Here is a 23,266-nt window from a genome sequence, read left to right as displayed (position 1 = left end):
CACACACACACACACACACACACACACACACACACACACACACACACACACACACACAAATTCCAAAGCAGCATGAGAGCTGAGGGATGTGCAACAGTGACAGCAGTGGGCTGCAGGTAAATGAATAAAGACTATTTCCATCACTGCCCCACATTTAAAAATATTCTGCAGTCAAAGTCTCTAATATTTAGGTTATGGAAGTACTGACAGTTAGTGTTTTAACGCTGCGTTGCTGCTGCACCTTCCTCTTATGTTGCTGCTGCTGTACGGACGGGGATTTATGCACAGAAGGGTTTGTGAAGAGCATTGTTTGGCAAGGCAGAAGTAACTGGAAAATCAAGCATGATCCAGATTGTTGTGCCCAATTAGCCTTTGTGTGTGTGTGTGTGTGTGTGTGTGTGTGTGTGTGTGTGTGTGTGTGTGTGTGTGTGTGTGTGTGTGTGTGTGTGTGTGTGTGTGTGTGTGTGTGTGTGTGTGTGTGTGTGTGTGTGTGTGTGTGTGTGTGCATGCCCAGGCGTGTGTGCTGTATGTCCTGGGGCAGTGTGGCGGACTGCAGAGGCAGGAGAGAGGACATATGGCTGCCTGGGTCTCTAGACTCTCTCCCCTTTGACTGGAATCCTCAGAGCAGCAGCACAGGATCCACATGTCCTGCTACACACAGTGTGTGTGTGTGTGTGTGTGTGTGTGTGTACTGTCTCATCTCCACCATTTTGATTTCAGTTCACTCATGTTTTTCTTCTGGTGTGTTGTGTGTCTGTCTTCCCATCATGCACCACACGTCTCCGTCTGTGTTGACGGCTTGGTTTGATTTTCTGATGCATAGACTATCCGATGAGGCCTCCCATTCACTTGGTCCTGGCTAATCAGATCAAAACCAGCTACCTCGTAACCCATAGCGTTTGGCAGTAGCATATTACCTTACAGCGATGGGATTGATATTTAATAGTTCCAGAGTCCTTAATCGTGCTTTCAGCTCCAGCTGTGAGGTTACCGTGGCTAACAGGAAGCTAGCTGTTGATGGTCAGTAAACACATCCAAACCATAAGCCACCTTGTTAAACCACAATACCTTGGTGTGTAAAACTCACAATCACAGATTTTTTTTGTGGAAAGAAGTTGACATTGGCACATCATCACCTTTTAACTTCATACAGTGACCGTGTAAGAAACAGTTGACACATCCAACCGTCACAAAGCAACATTTTCACGGTTAGAAGACGGTGTGTGACCTGGTAGACACGAGCCCAACATTCTCCCTCTTTCAGCTCTGTTTTTGGTCCCTACCAGCCCCTCGGGGAAATACCTGGCTGTTCAGCTGCTACATGCCCCACGGTGCACTTTTTGGTGCTGGGCAGGAAGTGAACATTGCTTTTTCAGGTTGTTCTCTGAAAACAGTTGCCTGCTGTAGCCAAAAAATGACCCCGATATTCCGTATCATAGCAACCAGACGTAACCGAAGCTCTCAGCTGGAAAAACGCTCCCAGGTGGAGATTTTCAGAAGAGCGCCTGCCGTTTGGTGGACACTAAGATGTGACTTTAAAATGTTGAAACATATAATACACATATAATAATTCAACTTGCATGTTTAAATATATATAGACAACGTATGGCTCTCTACCCTTCAGGTAGCTCTCGAAAAAGGTTGGTGACTCGTGACTTGAAGGTATCTGTGACAGAGCTGTGCAAAGTAACAAGTAATAAGTAATTTATACATATTTCACATCCCAATGCTGATTTGAATGCTCCTGACCTCATACGAGGACGGTAAGATTAAGCCTCGTGTAAGCCTCCAGCTCACTTTCTAATGTTCTGCATGCTGAGCCGTTGCCAGATTCTCTCCTACTAATTAAGCCGCAAACTTGTCACCCAAATCAGAACGCTTGCGCCGGAGGAAAATTCACTTTCTACCAAATGTGCGTGGGACAGCTCCGAAGCCCCCCTGGAGAAAACGAGCCTTATAGTTCCCATTCTTTAGATGGGATCGTCCTTCAGTCGGCGTCCCACGTATCAGTTGTTCATCATCTAAAGCTTTGCCGCCTCATCTTCTCCCATAACACTGTTTCACCTCCAGGAGAGACACCGCCACCGACTCGTGCCTTCCCACGGAGGGAGTGAAAGCTACATTTCCCATCAGCCTCTAGTGGAGAAGGAACGGGAGAGCGATCCTCCCTCCGTCTCCTTCTTTCTCTCCTTGTAGGTTTCCGTTACCTGAGGCTTCTGCTTGTTCACCCTGACAGCTATTTTTTTTTATCTTACAAGTCTCGCGCACACACACAGTCCGACTGAGATGCTCTAAAAGCAGTCCTGGTTGGCACGTGGCGTTGTTCTGAGGGCTGCTAAGAGCGGCTTCATGCCTTATTCATCCCTCAGGCCTATTCTCTCCACCAGCGTAGAAGGAATTAAGAGAAGGAAAGCTCTCTAGCACACAACGCACAACTCACCAGCAAGGATAGAGGTCAACCCAACAACTTCTCCGAAACCAAAACTAAATAATTTCTTCTCTCCTCATATCATGTGTGTCAGAGTCCACGTCTTCTGTTCTATGTTTCAGCCTCGTGAAGGCCGACACTAAATTTAGCCGAGCCGTTTGCAAAAGTGTGACGGCATCGATCCTCTGTGAGGAAGCTTCCCTTTTGAACTCTGCAGTACAATGTTATCGCTCTTCTCTGTGGGGCCATTCTCTTTGACCAAGAGCAAGAAGCGAACTTTATTACTTCACCTTAAATATTCATTCCTGTTTTGATGGGGATTCTTACTGGGTTTTTGCCTAAAGTAAGTTTAAGCTTTTGTTCTACGATATAAGAGTCAGTGAATCCCCTCTTGTGAATTGTGAAGCTTTTATGTGTCTTGAAAGGTGGTTGCTAACGAGTGGCTAAATGACACGGCAAAGCTTCATCACGGCGACTCGTTGTGTTTATACTTGCGTCACGTGACCGCGCTGTAGGGGTTTATAGCCTTTTACTTGGTTGCATTCACATTTCAAAAATCATAAAAGTGGTGTATGGTGCAGATGTGAAGATTATCTGGCTGAACAAAAACCTCGAAGCAAACGTGTGTTTGACACCAAGCTTATTATGTACAATAATCGAATGGGGAAACTCCTGTCGGCTAACCAGTGCGATGCTAACTATCTGTTGTGGCTGGCTAGCATCATATGTTGCAAGCTTGCTAGCATGTTACCAGTTAGCTGGCCGGCTACGGCACATCTCCACTTAGCTCTGCAAACTGTCTTTAAGCGAGGACTCGTGAATGAACCGCGCCACTGTGGCGTCACTCCTCACTCGTCATTCCACTTGTGAACTATGTTTCAGTGTTGCACCGAGGCTGTTCTCCTTGAACACAACGCCGAGCGCACAGACGCGGGTTGTGACATAGTTGGCAGGATTGATGTGGATTAATCTCTCGCTGCTCCTCGGGGCGGCGTTGATGCATGATGCCTCAAAATCCCAAAATAAGTAAAGCAATTTGCGACGACTGCAACAGTAAACTGTAGAATGCACACAGCCCACGGTGCTAAGAAATGTGCTGTATTAAATATGAATGGATGTAGCAAATGCAGTGGGTAAACAATAAAGATGTATCACGGCGCTGAATGAAAAATGAAAAACAAACGGCTGACAGCGGCGCCATCGTGCCGAGAGAAAGATATGGAGGGAAGCCCCAGATCTGTCCCAAGCTCATTGGTCCTGATTGGATTTCACTTAATCTCACACTCGTGGACTTGCCCTCAGGTCGGCGCTGGACTAACCTGCCTGATCCTCTTTCCTTCAGGACACGGAGACGGCGAGCTGGACCGAGGGGCGTTCAGAGCGGAGAGAGGGATGGCGGCGGAGGAGAAGCCTGGTGTGAAGAGCAGCAGCTCCATCGTCCCCTGCTTCCTGTTTGTGGAGGTAAGAAGCTCACCTGCTGATGTAAAATAATACAGGCTATGATGTATTTCCCCATCATATTTGTGTTTCTGGCGTTCCCACTCGGTTTCACGCACGCCGCCGTGCTGCAGCACCGCGGGCTGCGAGGCCTTTGCAAAGTGGCGACAGTTGTTTCTTGGCGTGCGTTGAACGTTTTCCAGCGTGTTTGTGAGTTGCATGATTCATTGAGGTGGTTGCCGGTGTCGCAGCACACAGAGTGGGTTTCTTTCACTGCTGCGCTGTTTGCTTCGGAGCTGCGTTGCACAGATCACGCCAGAGGTGGTTGTGTGTGGCAGAGGGAGAAACGCGCTCATGCACCGCGGACCCTTCACCCAATCGGAAGTGAAGGTGGAGGAAAGAGTGAGCTGGTGAGGTAATCGGACTGTCTGTAATCCGATTAGACAACGCGAGCGGACCGGAAGCTCACCGGCTGCAAGTAAGTGGACCATCAGCTGGAGTTCCCCGCGCATCCAGAGCAGCGTTCTGTGACAGATGTGGAGAGGAGAGGCTGTTTGCATCGTTGCATCGCAGGTGAATCGTTATGTGATGCAGATGTTGCATTTACATGTCTGGATTCACATTCGTTCCAGCCATGCAAACTGTTTTCTACCATATGTGTTTCGACTGCATCCAAAATATTTATCCATTTGCGTCACAATAACTCAGTCATAACTCAGCTAGATGTGAAGACACAGACATAATGAACATACGCTGCAGGTATCATTATCTCAGATAATGTGGCAAATAAACATCCACAGATCAGCTTGGAAATAATAGAAAAAATGACTGCAGAACTTGCGTTGAATCCAGCGATCCCTGCACATAGTTAATAGCAAGCGGGATACTGTTGTATCAGAGTTGCCCTTTACCTGTCCACCTCCGCTGTACCTCTGTGTCAGTCGGGCCCCGAAGGACGGACCGGGATACAATAGTTACACTGAACCGCCCGCCCAAGTGAGCCTGAGTCTGTGAAACACGGCTCCCTTTGGTTATGATACACTGTAAAGTCTCCATTAGGTCTCTCCACCATATACCTCCCACACATCAGCTCTCAGCCCTCAGGTCTCAGTCGGTTCCCTCGCTAATTCTACATCTCTGTGTGTGTGTGTGTGTGTGTGTGTGTGTGTGTGTGAATATTTCTGTCTATCTGTACTGGGATGGAGAACCCGAGCTAGTAATCGGGGGGGCAGGGAAGAGAGGCCAGTGGCTGTTTCCTGTAATGGGGGGCAGCGAACAAGGTTTTGTCAGTGTGTTTCCCCTGCTTGTGTTCATCAGATCCACCCGTCTCTCCTCCACAGTCCAAATATGGTCACTTCCTGTCAGTGGTTGCAAAAATTCCAAGATGGCGATGGCCAAAGCTCCAAACTCGATGCTTCGAAACCGTAGTCCACGAACCAACGGGTGACGCCATGACGACGTCCACTTCTTCTTTAGTCGATGGTTTTAACACACATTTTACTTCCATCATGGATTATTAATATTCAGGCTACATGTGGAAAAAGCATAATGCTGCCTTGACGTCAGACTGACTCATTATTTGTGATAATTGGCTTTTTTATATTGAAAAGAGGGGCTTGTGCAATGAACAGCAATTTGCACTCTGCAGGGAGGAGGTCTCGGGGGAAAGGTGTAAATGGTCCTGAAATATTATTCTGCATTTATATGTAATCTGCCAACTGGATGACGCAAGTTAGAATCAGGCCACTGAGTCACTGTATGAACCGGGTTTGGAGGAGTCTCATTAAAGCAGACGGCGCCTCCTTTTCTTGCTACTTCCTAAAGGTCTAATTTCCATCAAGGACTTGCAGGACGACGGTTGTCTAAGCTGTGATATTAGAAGACGCCTTCACATTAGAAAGCCCCTTTATTACACCTGATTTCAATTAACTGTCTAGCCTGGAGTTACTTTCTTTGAAGTCACCTTAGGTTTCGTAAAGACCTTAAGTACCGCGATGATGGTGGATGTAGCTTTTCATTAGAGGACAAATGAGAAACATTTTTCTGAAGCGACGGAGAGAAAATCCTCCCAAACCGAAGAGGTGAAAATGGCAGATTTTGGCGTCTGTGTTGATAAACAGTGTGAAGTACCAACAGGAGAAGTGATTTATTTCACACTGCTGCTCTCCATTAAGCTACTTGTCAGTGTGTTTGTGCACGTGATCCCTGGCACCGGTTGTGCTGCTGCAGTCCAGAAATAATAGTGCTCCAGAGCATCCATACGGTTTCACACACACACACACACACACACACACACACACACACACACACACACACACACACACACACACACACACACACACACACACACACACACACTCACACACACACACTCACACACACACATACATAGCAGTCTTCCACAAGAAAACACCCTTGATAGGTAGCTGCTTTGTTGGTTACAAACACGTAGGCGAATGCTAGAGGCGCCATCCATCCATAGGGGTGCCTCTCATTTCTGTGTTCGCCCCGTGTTGTGTGTGTGTGTGTGTGTGGGTGTGTGTGAGTTGTGTGTGTGTGTGTGTGTGTGTGTGCTGGCTCAGGCTCTGTTACATGGGAACCTATAGCTAAAACAACTCAATTATTCATACAAAAAGCGCTGAATGGTGATTGACAATCTGTAACGTGCTGAGTTATCACTGCTTGGCGATGCGTGCCGAGTAATGTCGGTGAACTATTAATAAGTGGAAGTAAGAGGAATGGGCTTTGGGCCAGAAGGCACTCCGGGCTGGACTGATGATTCGGTGTGAGGGAAGTAGGAAGGAAACGTGAATCAACCTTCTCTTGTGTGTATGTAGTTCCAGCCAGCAGCCAGTTAGCTTAGCTTAGCACAAAGACTGGAAACAGGGGGAACAACTAGCGTGGCTTTGGCCCACCAGCGACTCTAAAGACATGGCTATGAGTGGTAAGAAAGTAGTTCCTAAAAAATGAACTATTCACATTATTTCCTGTCTATAAGGGAGGAACGGTGTGACATTATCTTTCAACCATGTGTGTGTGTGTGTGTGTGTGTGTGTGTGTGTGACAGTGATCCATACCGAGCCAGAAGGACCTGCTCTTCCATTTAGCCCCACACCTCATCAGCCGTTACCACGGAAACCAATCAGCCCGACTCATTCTCATCTCCACTCTCTTTCTTCTGACTCCTTTCATCCCGCCTGCTCCTAATCACAAGTCACAACCTTTCCTATCAGCGCCGCCCACTCAGCCATCTTGTTCCGCGTCTCTTCGATCACCTCCATTTTGCTCCGTTTTGTTTCCCGTATTTTGGATCCAACGGGATTCCCCCCCTCCACCACCCCACCCCTTGCCCGTGCTCATCTTTTTGTCTCTGATTTTGGGCAGATTTCTCCCGGGCCGCGGACATCAGCATCACCTTTCATTAATCTCTGAGTAACGGCGTGTTGACGCGTGCAAATGTGCGTCTCATCCAATCCAATCCTGTCAGCGCTGATGACACAATAAGATGAACTATGTCACCTTTTCACATGGGCAAAAATAAATCCATCAAGCACATTTGGCTTCTACCAAACTGCAGATATTCTTCAGTTTGCCGTGCAGCTGGATCCCCCCTGCCCTTCAGGAGAGATGGAGTTATTCCCTGCCATCTGGGGACACGCAGGCAAAGTTGCAGTTAAAAAGCTGTTTCTGCTTAAAGCTAATCTACAGCGTGCTTCAGTGAAGAGGTGTAATGGAGAACGCAGCTTTCTATTGCAAAGAGTCTCTGATTATAGGCACTTATCCAGACCAGTGGAGGGGCGAACATAAAGCCCCATTGCACCACTGTAAATACTTCTCTCAGCTCTGGATGAAGGCTGCTGCCGCCACATGACTCACTGTGTTCAAATGGAGTATTGATGCTCAGCTTCTCCCCTTCACCTTTTCATACCAGCTGTGATTTAAAGCAACTGGGATTTTTATATTATATTTAGTGTAGCTTTCTCAATCAGGTCAGCGTGGGCGTGATCATTTCCATTGCCGTCGTCGAAATGCTCCTGAGGGCATTTAACGTGTGGATTGATGTTCTTGCGTCAAAGCTGGCGGGAGCTTGATATGGAATTTATCCAACCGTTGTTGACACCGTTTTTTAAAAGCGGTGCAAGAGCACAAGTTGTTTCCTTGTTTTGTTGAACAGCATTTGATGTGATTGCTGTCAGGATGTAGAAGAGAATGTCCACAAATAAAACCCCCAAAATGAAATAAACGGCCCACCGTGATCTTAATCTTACAGACAGAAACACGTTTATCCTTCATTTCATGGTGAAACCTGCTGCCTTTCTTTTTCTCCTCCCAAGTGCTCCAGTACCATTTTCTTTCCTTAGCATGCATCTGTGCAGCAGCTGTGTCCCCATCCCTGTGATAGAATGTAGGAAGGACAGCAGCCACCAGAGGGCACTGCTGTAACGCAGCTGAGGCTTCCACTGTTTGCAACTTGCTGTTTGAGTGTTGCACATAGTTTTGAACCTGATCTATCATCAGGTGTTTTTTTCTCCTCTTAATTCACTTTGACACTCGGAGGGAGGAAAAATGTGTATGTATCCGTGACTGTGTTATGCATGTATACACACACACACACACACACACACACACACACACACACACACACACACACACACACACACACACACACACACACAGTCTCACAGCCCTCATTAACACCTGACGACATGCAGAGATTAGACAGAACACATGAGCGTGTCTGTGGCTGCCTCCCCCGTCTTTATAAATAGGCCGGCGTGTTTAATGGGGGGTAACACTCCAGGAGCTTCACACCTCACAGGAAGTCTCCCCGGTCTTACCAACAAAGTCACCTCCCCACGCAAAAAAAAAAAAAAAGAAAAGCTCACCGGGGTAGACACACAAACAAACAACGATGAAACGCACACAGACGCCGTCTCCCAATGTGTGATCAAGTTAATGAAATTAGATGCAGCAAGATTTCTCCTCGGATTTCCAGCTGGTGAGCTTCATAAGGAGGAGGAGCCTACATGATAACACCTGTCCCGCCATTTTGCAAATAATTCTCCTTCTCTTGACTTTACGTAACAGTCAGCTCACAGCCGCATTGATGTGTTTTTAATGTCTTTTTGGAAACAAAAGCAGAATATCAGCACATGTGTCCTTGAACCCTGTGGGACCCGCGGCTCAGGCTTAAAGCTGGACTGGAGACACTTTAAGTAGACGGCGGCTTGTCAGGAAAGAGGGCTGAATGCTCCAAAGTTAGGCCACATCGCACCAAAGATGCGTTGCAACAGGCACAGCTGCTTCAGAAACGCCCCTTGGCAAAGAGCGTCGGGCCAGACAGCTGCTCTGCTGTTGGATGAGGAGGAAGAGGAGGAGGAGGAGGAGGAGGGAAGAAAACATAAAGAGCGGAAGTTTTTCGGTTCACCACAGAAGATACTTTATTCATTCCCTTTGGAAAAAATATTGCATATGGGACAATTTTAGACTCTTTCAGCTGCAACCTCCCGGTGCTGTGAAATAGACAAATAAAAAATAGCATGAATGTAAAAATATAATTCAAAGCGGTGAGAAGGTTTCCTGCCATATCTTCTAATCACCCACAGCATCATATAGTAGCAGCAAGGAAGGCAGTGTAAGACATGACTCACGAAGCCGAGGTGAATATATGATATGAATATATGACGAGACAATATAGTGATTTACATCACGACAATATTTAAGCCCTGATATTGTCATACACACATGTAGCTCATCATAGTCAGAGACGTTTATTAATCTACACATTCAGGGAGGTTTTTAACTGGGCTTCAAGCTTTGATTGGTCGTTGCTCCTGCATGAACTGATCTAACATAACCTGCTCCAGTTAGTTACCGTGGCGATCCATCCCGTTGAGAAATGAACCCCGAGTTAAACCTGTCTCCCTCTATCTCCCCCCCGTCCCTCTCTAAAAAAGCTCAGTAAGGCCCCTCTGCATTGGTTACGTTCACCCTTGGTGGTTTTCAGTCGCCAACAAAGAAAATAAATCCAACCGCTGCTCTGTTGCCTGCTGTTCTTTCCTCCTCATTGATGAGGAGTGAGTAACGCAGGAAGGACAAAGGAGCTGGGAGCAGGTAGTGGGCCGGTCGTAGCGCTTTTTGCTGCAGTGTGATCTCTGCTCAGGGTTTCCTCGCATTGCTAGTGCACTGCAGAGCTGGCGGGAAGTGGATCCCCAACAGAGTGGTATGGGCTGGAGGATGATTGAAGCAATGCACCTCTCTTCTTTCCCCTTCAGGTCCTTTCCCACACAAACACAGTACAAACCTCCCCCACTCTCCCCCCTCGTCTCTGCTGCTTCCACCACGTCTGTTCTCACCTCACCTGAAAGCATCCAGGTCACAGCTCTCCACGCCACTTCTCCTCTCCCTTCTCTTTTCATTCACTCACCCACCTCCCACCCTCTCTCACCCCCTGAACACCTGTCCTTTCTCCTCTCTTTTTGTTTTGTCCTCCCTCCTCTGAATGCACCATTCCCTCCACCGCTTCCTTTACTCCGTCCTCAGCATCCCCCCCTCTTAGCACTCCCCCTAAACTCGATGGACTGTAAAACCCTCCTCACTCTCTGCCATTGTCATTGGTTTGCAAACACACGGACAAGCTGCTCAGGGTCATTCTCATGTGGAAAGCATTTATTCAGCCCACGGAGCCCATTTATCATGTTCTCCTCCGTCAGAGTACCAGCACGAATCGGGTGCACAAGCCAACTCCACATTATTGTTTTAATGGAGCTGTTTGTCGCCATTTGACTGAGATATTGATGGAGTGGTGTTGCATGTTCAAAAACGTTGGGGAGAAGGAATGAGTCATTTATTTATTTGAAAAAAAACAACAACGATATATTGACGTAAAAAAATGAAAATGGGAGCACTATTAAAGCTGGAAACCGTTGCATTGTTGTCGAATGAATGACAATTTTGTTGGGTAATTCACACAGAGATGTGTCACTACGGCCATGTCTGCTTCAACATTTGGGCTTTTGAAGGTTTATTTTGTTTTATTGTTTCCGTCTCCCCGTCCGTTCAGTTCCAGTCTCAGCAGGCAGCCTCTCTTGTATTTCGAATGACAGATTAGAGATCAGTGCAGACCACTGAGCTGTTCCAAATCCTGCTGCGAAGCTGTAATTAGCACTGACCGCCTGTCAGTTTCCAGGTTACCCAGAATAGTCCACATTAGGATGACAGAAGCCTTCCTGTTTGTAGGATTGTGTCCGGGTATTTCCTCTGTGGTGAAAGGTAAAGAAGACACAAAGTAGCTGGGTGGGCGTACGGCGTGTGGGCGGGGTTCGTGGTTGTGCTGGTGAAGTGTCGGTTGGTGGGAGGATTTTGGCTTTAAGGCTGGTTGAGGAAATACAGACCAACTCCCTACGATACAATTCAAGGTCATGTTTTTCTGAGATCCAACAGGTTTTATGTTTCTGGAGTATGTAGCAGAGGAAACCAGCTACACCAGTTGTTCAATAATGTATCAGGTTCTCTTCCTGTGCAGTTTGTGAGCGTGTTCCGCTTTGACACTAAAGAACTGTATTGTTGAGCGCTATTGTCGTGTTTAGCAGTCGTCACTGCAGAGCAGAGCGAAGCAGAATGAAGCAGACACGTGGATATGTACAGAGGTGGGCTGATGGGCGGGGGTGAACATAATAATACAAATGGCACCAGCTGCATGTGGTGGGACACCAGGGTGCAGAAAGGATTCCCACATGTAGGGTTGGTCACATGGCACTGCATCACATTTTCATCATTCAACCCATTAGTACACTGCATCCTGTTTTCTCCACTGGAAGAGCAGCCCAGGTGGCACTACAATATGTTTTCTTCAATGGAAGCCATCCTAGAGGGCACTACACAATGTTTTCTCCACTGTAAGGGCAGTCTAGGGCACTACATCATGTTTTCTCCACTGGAAGGGCACCCTAGATGGCACTACATCATGTTTTCTCCACTGAAAGAGCATCTTAGATGGCACTACATGATGTTTTCTCCACTGGATGGGCACCCTAGAGGGTATTCATTATGTTTTCTCCAATGAAAGCCATCCTAGAAGGCACTACATCATGTTTTCTCCGCTGGAAGGGCACCCTAGAGGGCACTACATGAGGTTTTCTCCACTGTAAGGGCACTACATCATGTTTTCTCCACTGGATGGGCACCCTAAAGGGCACTACATCATATTTTCTCCACTGGGAGATGGGAGGGCTGATGTTACTTCAGGAAGTTACCCTCCTCCTATTCTTACTGTCCTGGGCTTTGAAGTAGTCCGGCACATAACTTTACATAAAACCACAACGTGTTGCTTTTTCACTTCAGTTTTCAGAGTTGTACTCTGTTGTACTATGCTCACCTGCGCTAACTAAGGAAGGATAGTGTATTACTTTATTTTCATATTGAACATTTCTACAAGGTGAATCATGGCCATTGTCTTTGATGCTGACAACAGTAAGGATTTAAGAAGTAGAAATAAGTCAAGAAAGAAGACATGAGGAAGAAAATTAGCTTTGTACCCTTGAACCCCTCGTCTGTCTGATTTGACCTAAACCACACAAAAATACTCCACACTCAAATATTTCTTTCCCCTCCTTTGCCAGTCACTCTTGCTTCTTTCCGTCCTTCCTCTGTTTCTGATTTTTTCCCTTTTTTGTCTTTCTCCCCCCCCCCCCCCTGCCCTTCCTCCTTCTCCACTTTTGAACCCACTTGCGTCATTCATTCTTTCCCAATGCCCTCCTTGCTTCTACCTTCCTCCGGGCGTGCTCCTCCTCCCCCAGGACTCCCGTCATGCTGGCCAGGTGCAGTGTAGCGTGCATTGATGGCAGGCCTCTTAATGGACAGTGTGTCTGACGGTGGACCCCTGTGCCTCGCCGTCCTTCTGCTCTAAATCCTCTGTCCGTAAAACACAAAACTGCTCTTTCAGGCAACATGGCTTTAACAGCATCCAGAGACCCAAGAGGACCTCCAGAGAGACGGATACAGAAGGACAGCCAGACATAGTGACCCTTGTTAGATCTTTGTAACGTATTCTGTGGACACTGAGGTGCAAATGTATGAATAATATTCTATTTTTTATCTCAACTACTTTAACTTAAATATGCTTTTAAAAGAAGTGTGATGAAATAAGAGCATTGTTGGCAGCCACAGTGCTGCATGTCACACGGTTACACTTAGTGTGATAGTGTGATTGATTTTTCAGCACCAAACAGGAAGAGGGCAGTGTACCTCCAGCACAAAAAAGTAGATTAGTCGGCTCATTGAGCCACTTGTTAGCAACCAACTTTATTGAGACACACAAAAGCTTCACAAGAGGAATATTTACTGTCATATTTTATATATCCTAAAACAAAAACTTGAGGATTCATCCCTGCAGCACTCCAACCCTAAAAATTACAAATATGCCTTGCATAGTACTGTTGGCCCAAATTATAACTTTGAAAACTTGCTGTGAAGTTGATGTCACAAACGCCACAAAATGACTAATTGATCCATTCCGCCCTTTAAAATTTATCCATGTCAGTAAATTATTTCATGCTGTTCGTGTGTGGAGAGTCAACAGTAAACCAGTTGATCGGACTAGAGGAGGTCACCGACATGCATTAGCTGGAAAAACACTAGTGAGCCTGGTTTTTGGGCCCAGAGCACAGACTGTATAACAAGTAGAAGTAGTCATCGTGATGTCACCCGTCGGTTTTGAAACCTTGAGTTCAGCATTTGCCCGTCACCATCTTGTATTCTGCCCATCGTTATCTTTGATTTTTGAAACCAGTGAAGGAAGTGACCATATTTGGACTGTGAAGGAGCGACGGGTGGATCTGATGAACACAAGCGTCAGAGCAGCACCCTTACTGGATCTGGATCCATCTGGATTCTGTTGTGAAGCTGCTAACAAAGTTAGCTTCATAATTCAAGGTCAACTTTACGGCTAAGTGTTAAAGTCATCTTAGTAGCTAACTGTAGCGACTTATCAATCACCAGGTAGCCCCGCCCTAAAGCATACACTGCTTTATGGTCTATTGGACTCTAAATGGACTATAATGTACGAAATGAACATCATGCTGGATTGAAGAAACTAGAGATTTAGACCATAAACTCATGTTTACAGTGACATAGTACAGTACATAGACTTCTATACAATCAGACTTCTTTTTGCAACCACAGGAGTCGCCCCCTGTTGGCCATGAGAGAGAATGCAGGTTTAAGACAATCCAGCTTCTTTTGAGAACCGGAGGTTGACGCCTGGCCCTGAAAACCTAAAAACCCGTACACCCATTGAGCGTCCTGGAATACAGTATCCGATGTTGTTAATGAATCCATGAGCTCCACAAACAACCCGCCCTGTTGTGGTTACTCACCTCTGTGGCCGACTGTGAATGAAGACAGGAGCGCTGTGCCGCGTTAATGACGCCCCCTGAAAGCAATCACAGTTCTACCGCTGATAAATACAAAGATTTGCAGTCATTGTTTGGATCCTTGCCGATCAACCCTCACAGCAGAAAGAATCATTTTAGGCTTCACACTGCTCTCTGCGCTGTGCTGACAAGATATACTACAACCGATTCTATTTTGGTAAATCTTACATAACGGTAAGTGTGGATTTCTCCAAAACCTCTCAACCACTGAGCATGTGCAAAGCTCGATTGTGAAGTCTTTTACGGTGTTTCGTTTGTCAAAATCAACTCTTTTTCTGCACATGTAGAAAATACAGATGTGTAGATTTAAAACTGAATAATAAAGAGTAAAAAGAGCACAAACTATTCCCTCAACCTCTCGGTTGTACTGAACACATCCAGCACTCGGCCAGGTAACAGACGCAGCGCTATATTTAGTTCATCATCACAGAAACTTTCCCTCACATAAAGAATTCATACGGTTAATCAAGTATGGCTAACCGCGTGAAGCTGTCCATCACTGTTTGTGAAGAAGATGGATGGTTTGGATTTGTGCAGCGATGGCATGTTTTTAAAGAAATCCAGGTTAAAGGAGGGAGGGAGATGGTTGAGTTTTAAGAGCTGCACTGAGCTCAGTGTTGTAGGTCCTTCACATGCCGTCGGCTGTTGCTGTTCCCTCGCCTCTCTCCCACAGCGCTCCCAGAATGCTCCCCGTCTATCTGGGCTGCCGTGTTTTCAGTCGTCTCGATGTCGCTGCTGTCCAAACCCTTGCTGCCTCCCGGCGCCGCAGTCACTCCGGCCGGGGAGCCGCGCGTCAGCCCGGCAGTTGAAATTCAGAGTCACCGGTATGAAATATTCAGCAGAGTTACAAACGTCTCTCGCATGTCGGAGGGCAGGCAGGGAAGTGTTGGAGGGATGAGGGAGAAACGAAGGATGAAAGATGCGGCTGAGGTCAAATTATAACGGAGGGACGGTGTTTAAAGGCACATTTCTACTGTCATACATGTAGATATCAGGTAACGCCGGGTTGTCATCGGAGAAAAGGGTAGAATCTCATCCCGTGGTGCATCGAGGGTGAGTCCCCGCTGAATACTGTGCCCTTTCAGAGAGATAAAGTGCCAATTGAGGCATTTTTGTTCCTTCTGACTTGGCTTGTCACTTTTGAGGTTTTAAGACTCCCTTTGCTGTGTCACATGAAACAAGCTTTGGCTCTCACACGTTTTCTCTGATCATTTCTGCTCTATTTTTGTACCCGACTAAAGAAGCCAGTGCGGTGACGATCGTACTCAACAAGTTGCGATGTTTCCCACAAACATGAGGCCGGCGGTGGCGGCGGAGAAACCCTCACGTTAAAACTTGATCTGTGATATGTGAAGCATCCCATTTCTGTGTGTTAAAAAAATACAGTCCCTCAGAAATCAATCGATCAACATCACATGGAAGGAAGCTCGCTCAAATAAAGGGAACTAATTGAACGTTATCCCAGCGTATGTAACGAAGTGCAGTAATGGCTTCGTTATCTGACAGGCATTGAGTGCATTTTCAAAGAGGTGATATGAAGGCAGGCTCCGAGGGAGGTGGTGACAATCTTTGAGAAGGTTGAGGGCAGAAGGAGACGCTCCTCCGTCTTGGCGAGCCTCCCGTCTCCCCGTGACAGCTCCCAACTTGAGCTGTCTTAACGTGACCTTTCATCTTGACAAGCCTTTGGGTTTTTTTCTCTTGCTATTGATCTGCCTTTCCATCTCCCGCTAAAATAGGTCAGGGGAGGATGGGATCTTTACTCCGAAGCCTGTCGCCTTTGCTATTAATGGCAGCTCTTTATGATGAGAGGTCAAAAGATTAAAAAAAAAAAAAAGTGTAAGTGATGATAACAAGGAGGTGGGAGCGACGATGAGTGCGAAGCAGCGCTAAAGGAAGGGCATGGGAATATAAGGAAGCTGTCAAGGTGTGAAAGAGCTGCTGTCACCCTCATAACAGCAGCAAAACTGTGTGTGCTAGCAGCTTGCTATATACAGTATGTGTATATATATATAGGTAAACGCAAGGCAGGAGCACGGCTGCATTAAACAGGAAAACAAGGCTTCATGAGTCACGACCATCAAACGCCCCCTCTCGCCCGAAACGAAACCCACCAGTGAGACCCCGTCAGGTGTACGAGCAGCCCCTCCACCAACAACACACACACACACTCTTTGTGTTTTGTGTCACATTAACACCAAACTATCAGAAAGATGTTTGAGATGCGCTAAAAATACAGAATATTATGAACCTGATTTCTCAGTAATTTCCTCACCATGACAACGGCAAACAGAAAAACACATCTCCCTCAACGGAGGCACAGGTGGAGGCTGGTTTGATGGAAGTAAAGATAAAAGCACATTAAAAAAAAAACACCAGTGTGTGTGCACACGAGTTTTCGGTTACCCTTGTACCTATGCTGTTTCGTACTTTGTGATTAAGTACATGCCATGTTTGTGCCACTGGTGTGGGCAGAGCTACGTCTCTGGTCACAGTGATGTGACTTGAAGCTGAACCTCCCTGAGGGCTTCAGCCTCTCCTCTCTGTCCTTGAACGCAGCACCATTTCCATCATTTGTACGAGACTTCTATCTCCATTTAAATCAGTTGCTCTCAGCATTTTGGTCTCTTTCAGCTCATTGTTTTGGCTTTTAACGCCTACAACTTCACTGTTTTGTCGAATGAACTTGATTTAGAGATTTAGAGAAATAGTGCAGTGCTCGTTGCGCCTGCATGTTTGACTCCCGCTCAGGTGCCAACCTCTGGTTCTGAAAAGTGAAGCTAACGTGGAAAGTGCCTTAGACTTGCATTATCTCTACTGGCCATCAGGGGGCGACTCAGCACAGGTTTCCACTGATTGCATGGAAGTCTATGAGAAAATGACCCTACTTCTCACTTAATTTATTATCTCAGTATGATAATAGTAGGTATATGGTTCGAAAAATCCCACATGGCAACAGCCAAAATGCTAAATTTGAGTCTTCAAAGCCGTAGTCCACAAACCAGTGGGTGACTACGTCCACTTCCTGTATACGGTCTTAGCTCCTGGCATTGCTCGCAGTGCGTTAGCATCCGTCTGGAGTCGTGTGTCTATCCATTTGAGGGATCGTAAGCTCAATATTCATGAGTCTCCACCAGGTCATGAGGGAAATATGTGGCTCTTTAGCTGCTAAACGCTCCACTGTGTCCACCAGCTGGCGGCTCATTGAGGTGCTGAGCAGGTAAAGTGGACTACACACTCCAGACTCCACATGGAACCATCTTCACAAACACTCACACTCACACATGTCACTCTGGAGAGACCGTCAGCTGATGGTGAGAACCAAATGTCAAAAGCACACACACACACACACACACACACACACACACACACACACACCATATCTACAAATACACCCACAGCTCAACTGTAGTAGATTTCATGAGTGCTGGCAGCATAAAGGCTGCTCCCCCTTTCTCTCCCTCCCACCTCCCTTCCTCTCTCTCTCCCTCTCTCTCTCTCTCTCCCTCTCTCTCCATGCTATCTTTGTTTTTGCCGTTCGTGCTGCCGTGGAACCCTCTCTTATTCTGTTTTTTGTTCATCTCTTGAAGAGAGAAGCCTCCTCCTGGAGATTTCTTTCTCTCTCTCCCTCTTGTCTTGTTATCTCTCTCTTGGATCCCAACACTCAACCTCTCTCGCTCTGTCTGTCTCTGCCTATGCATCTCCCCGTGGCTGAGGGGAACAGGGACTTGACTCTCCCCTCTTCCTCTCCTCCTCCTCCTCCTCCTCCTCTTCTTCGCTCTCGTCCTTTCACTTCCTAACGGAGGGATAATGTTCTATTTCCAGCTGGTGATCATGGCTGGGACGGTGCTGCTGGCTTACTACTTCGAGTACACGGACACCTTCCCCGTGCACATCCAGGGCTTCTTCTGCTACGACAAGACCTTCTCTAAACCCTACCCGGGTCCGGACGACACCAGCAAGATCCCCCCGGTGCTCATCTACTCGCTGGTCACAGCCATCCCCACCCTCACGGTAAGAACGAGTGTGGAAGTAGAGGTCAGGGACAGAGGGGGGGTGTCCACCGCATGTTGAAGAGGGAGGGTGGGGGGGCTCAAAGTCAGAAGTTGTCAAAGTTTTTTTCTGCTTTTGCATGTTGAAAGTAGACGAGGAGGTGTTCGCTTTCTGCTTATGATTTGAGAGTTTTGTGATGAATCATCTCCGGCGTCGGTGCTGCACCGCCGAAATATTGAGAGCAGATTGGCAAGCTGCATGGAGGAAACCCCCCTCCAGCCTCGACGGGCAGGAAGGCAGGTGTGTGAAGGATCAGCCGGGACCACACGGAGATGTAAGGGGAACGGGCCGGCTGGTCATTAGAGAGAGAAAGGGAGAGGAGAGAGGAACAATAGAGAAAGCAACGGAAAGAGAGAAAAAAAAGTTGGAGCCGAGGCAGAGCGATAATGGCAGTCAGCAGATGCTGTCTGGGGGAGAGAAAAACACTACTCAAGATGATAGGTGAGGAAAAAGAGACAATGAGCACAAAGGAAGGCAATTTAGAAGGAGTGGGGGGGGGGGGGGGGGGGTGCACGGGTTTTTTTGTATGTGTGCTTGAGGTTAGCTGTCGAAGCCCAAGTGAGACGCAAGGCAGCGAGCGTGAAATGCAGAACACCTGGCGCCGACTCCGAGCAACAGACACAATCTCAACAGAAGACAAAAACACCACAGACAGAAGCAGACAAACAGCCTGACACTAACGGACAAAAACCACAGCCTGCAAGAGTCTTCCAGTTCCTCTTACTGGTCCACAATACACCCTGGAGGCTTTAAAGTGATGTTATAGAGTTCTTGAGCTCAAATAAGTCAAAGCAATAATTAATATAATGCAAAATAAGGTTCAGCCCCTCCTCCTCCTCATCCCAGTCATTTGGGGGAAGTTTTAGCTTCCTCCAGTGGAATTAAAGCCCTGCGCCGTCATCTTGGTTGTTGTTTAACATGGCTGACAGCTTACAGCAGGCTACACTAATGCAAATCAAGCAGATCTGGCTGAGGCTAAATTACTTTGGAAGTTGATCTGGGTCAGAGCCCATTACCTCCACCAGCTAGTCTGCCCAAACCTGTGCTGACAGTGTGTGTGTGTGTGTGTGTGTGTGTGTGTGGTAGGGCAGCAAGGTAACTCCCTGTGATAGGACCAGCCTGCTGCTTTGCCATTGGCCTCCGGTTCCTGAACTCTCATCCAGTGCAGAAGCAAAAACCAGCCGTCTTTAAAACAAACTAGTATCAGGTTTTAGGTGAGAAGTTTGGGTCTTTCATAGCAGTTGTGTCTGCAAGCAACATGATTGGAAGTCAAACTCTTCCAAGCGGAGACGCACAGAGATGGCGGCGTGAAGAGGAAGACCCCACCTGACCTCGTCACTGCAGGTAATCAGCCAGCAGACACACATTTGAGTCAGAGCCACGGTCCCGTGCTCCTCAGCGCTCTGACGGCTCCCAGTCGGGCCCCGCCGTCTAATTAAAATCATCAATCACCTTTTTGAAGTTCCAGCACGAGGAGCCGCTCAGAGACTAGAACAGAAGAGGAGGGACCCGTCTCCCCGACTCAGTCTGTTACCGTTACTACGCCTGTCAAACTCTCCTATAGCGATAACGGTGACATTTTATTCTAACAGCTGGAGAAGGTGGGGAGCAAATCTTTTCAACGATCAAATCAAATTCCTTCCCGACGCTACGTCCCGCCTGTCTGTCCCGTTTCACTTAGCGATACGTCACCGGCACATACCCAGAAGCCACTGCTGCAGCGAGGTCCTCCACACAAACACACGCTTGAGTTTGGTTCATTTTAAGGGCTCTCCAAAGTTTGCCTAATGGAGCTCGTAAGCCAGTTAAGTCGGGGATGAATTAACTTCTGCAGCACAGATTCAATCTGACAGTGCGTGTGCAAATGTGCGTTCCCTCCCCTCCGTAAATCCCTCCTCTGATCGCTTTTCTTTCCCTCCGTCGCGTGTCCTCTCTCCCCCCGACCCTCCCCCATTCCTCCCGCCACGCCGCTCCTCCTCATCCACGCTGACCTTCTTGCCTTCATGTTCTATTCATAACCGCAACTCTCTCGCACATTTTGGCCTCATCTGTGTTTAGTCTTTTGCTCTTTTCCTCGGATGGAAGTCTTTTCGCCTCGTGTTCTCCCCTTCCACCATCCTCCAAGACTCTCATCAACACCTCCTCAGCCTCCCCCTGCCCTCCCTGAACTCTCCTCACACCTGTTATTTGTCTCACCTTCCAATCAACACGTCTCCTGTGGACCGACGGATCCTCCCTGCTTGTCCGCCGGGCGATCAATCAGTCAAACTAACCGTACAGTCCCCTTCCTTTCACTTCCTGCCCCTTCCCTCAGATAACAAGAACAAGTCTTTTATGTAAGTGACCGAAGTCATACGGAGGTAAAAGGCACACGCAGTCACAAGTGCACACTTAGCATTTCAGCTTTGTTCTGAGTCATCCAGTTCAAGTCCAGGTGAAGCGCACGCTACATCCACATGGGGGGGAAGGCGGGTCAGGCTAGCCTTTTACAGTCTTTGTGCCAAGCTAAGCTAACGAGCTGCTGCTACATATTTAGTGCAGTCGATCTTCTCGTCTCAGGCCTTGTGCACAAACGTAGCCTTTTCTATGCGTTTTAAACTTTCATTCATTGTTTTCGGTCCTCTAGCTCTGAGGTCTTCGTTCCTCCTTCCTACGTTTCCGTGTTTTGTCCTTGGATTGCGTTCGGCTGTGTCACAAATGAGTCCCGAGTGAGAGTGAGGAGGTCCGCAGAGGGAGGAGGAAGAGGTCGTGGACGCCTCGATACACACAGGGCTTTTACCCAGGAGACTGCTCTTCATCTCCCGTGTGAACGAAATCCTCTACAGAACTACAAAAGGTTGAATTGTGTGGATTTTAGATCAACCATGATTCATCCAATCAGCATCAAAAACAACAACAAACCCCTGGAGGTTCTGGTCGAGCATTCTGACTGACTTGTGCTAGCGTGTTAGCAGTTAGCTTGTCAGCTATTTTTGTAGACCAACTAGCTGTGAGAGTAGTCTTTGATGCTGATTGACAGGAATATGTAATATAATGTGTAATAACCATGCCCAACATGTCCTATCTTTAACCTCGGACTGTGACTGAGGCGTCCTGTCAGCGGCCTCACGTCCTCGCCATGATGTCAGCAGACTGACATTAAAGTGTGCTCAGCCTCGACCAGGAGAACCGTGACCTCACAGCGGCCCCAGAAGAGAAACTCTCACATTCATGCACAATTGCACCGACATGGATCGATGCCTTTCTGTCCGTCTCTCACTCTCCTTTCAGACCTCTTTTTTTTTTTTTTTACTTTACTGCTTCCGCTACGCACACAGTCAGGCCAGCCCTCCGCCCAGCCAGGTTAATGAGACAGATGGCAGGGTGGGCTAGGTGGCGGGAGAGCGGGGCATCGGTCGCCGTGACGCTGGCTGCCACGGGTGACGACTTTCTGCCTCTTGACTTCTGTCCTTCCTTCTGCTGGAGAGGGAAATGAGGAAAACGTGCGATAAGATGATCGGAAATGTGTTATTGGAGAAAATAAATGTACACACCAGACTTGAAGCCGACATTATAGAAGATGAAATCACAGCTCAGAGAGAAAATGTGAGGGATTCAGAGGTATGTGTTGTTTTAATCTGCTCTGCCTATCTGCGGCGCCGATAGAATAATCCACCGCAGCATTCCCGTCTGCCTGGACCCACAATCGCTGCTCCCATCTAAACGCTCCCGATAACAACCCCCCCTTACCCGAGCCAGCATGGCATCGCCGCACCTTTCTTATATTTGCATCATCAAACTATCTCCACGCTCCCTCGCATTTTTAGTTTTCTTGTCCCCTTAAAGCGCTGGCGTCTCCAACTACCTCGAGCCTCGTTGGCATGCCGAACATTATCAGAATGTAAACCATTGTTAGTCCTCTCAGCGTGTTAATCCTTCCTGAATGCACTAAAACGGGGACAGCTCCTCTCCATCATGTGGACACACAGAACATCTCAACAGACAAAATGAATGTTTTTACAGACTGGCTTTGATTGGCAGGTCGCGTCCACGCCGCTGAATTTCAACAAATACAACAAAAGGAATGCTGCTAAACTAAACTAAAGCAGTTCCTGTCTCACTCTCTGCAGTGAAGTTCACAGCTGAGCTGCACCATCCTCCCCGTAGGCCCGAGTGTTGCATCACCCTGTCTACAGTGACCGGAGCGAGAGAGAGAGACAGACAGAGAGAGGGGGAGAGAGAGGGGGAGAGAGAGGGGGAGTCTTTGCCTTCCTCTTGCCAATCTAGTGGTTTCAGCAGCCGTTCCTGAAATGTGATTGGAACCAACAGCGGTCGCCATTTCTGCCACTTAACTTTGATCCGTTCTTCAGGCAGGCATAGAGGAGGGACACCTCAGGGGTCCTGTTTGGCTGATGGACCACCACGCTTCACTCAGCACCTCAGAGGTCTCCGGCGAATGCCAGCGTGCCCAATCTGCATTCACAGCGGCGCCGCATGCCGGCTCGCCGCCCTCCATACATCCTTGCATTTGGCCTCTGAACCGAATCCGTGGGTTTGTTTGTGTGTAACTGTGTGGCATTTCACTCACACTCACACAAATCCACCGCAGACAGCTATTGACGAGCTCCGTGACGGATCAAGGCGATAAAACAGATGGATAGATAGGCTCGAAGGGTGTCACATGATTTTAAAATGATGGCTTTACAATAATATTTTTTACCCAGATTTCTTGTTATAAATTAAGATTCATTTTAAAACACAGACCTGCAGGTGATTAATAATAAAATATGTGTTATAATTTCCAGATTTCCGTCGATTCTGTTGATTATTTTCTCTATGAATCAATAAGTTGTTTGGTCTATCAAATAAAAACATATAAAAACAATCATCATTTTCCCAAAAGCCCAAGATGATTAATACTTTTGCCACAACTCAAAGA

At 47.4% G+C, this 23,266-nt stretch overlaps 1 protein-coding gene across 3 annotated transcripts in view; it reads left to right on the top strand.

Annotated features, from left to right (window-relative positions):
• Positions 1-3,775: 3,775 nt before the first annotated feature.
• Positions 3,776-23,266, top strand: part of plppr2a (phospholipid phosphatase related 2a) — a 29,634-nt gene continuing 10,143 nt past the window's right edge. For all 3 annotated transcript variants that reach the window (XM_084036389.1, XM_084036391.1, XM_084036390.1), the window contains exons 1-2: positions 3,776-3,889; positions 18,121-18,309. In XM_084036389.1, the coding sequence (XP_083892515.1) occupies positions 3,821-3,889; positions 18,121-18,309 (258 nt within the window). In that variant the 5' untranslated portion in view covers positions 3,776-3,820. The remainder of the gene's footprint in view (positions 3,890-18,120; positions 18,310-23,266) is intronic.

This window comes from Eutrigla gurnardus (assembly GCF_963514095.1).
Source record: "Eutrigla gurnardus genome assembly, chromosome: 20".
Classification (NCBI taxonomy): Eukaryota; Metazoa; Chordata; class Actinopteri; order Perciformes; family Triglidae; genus Eutrigla; species Eutrigla gurnardus.
This window is presented reverse-complemented; position numbering and strand designations above follow the sequence as displayed.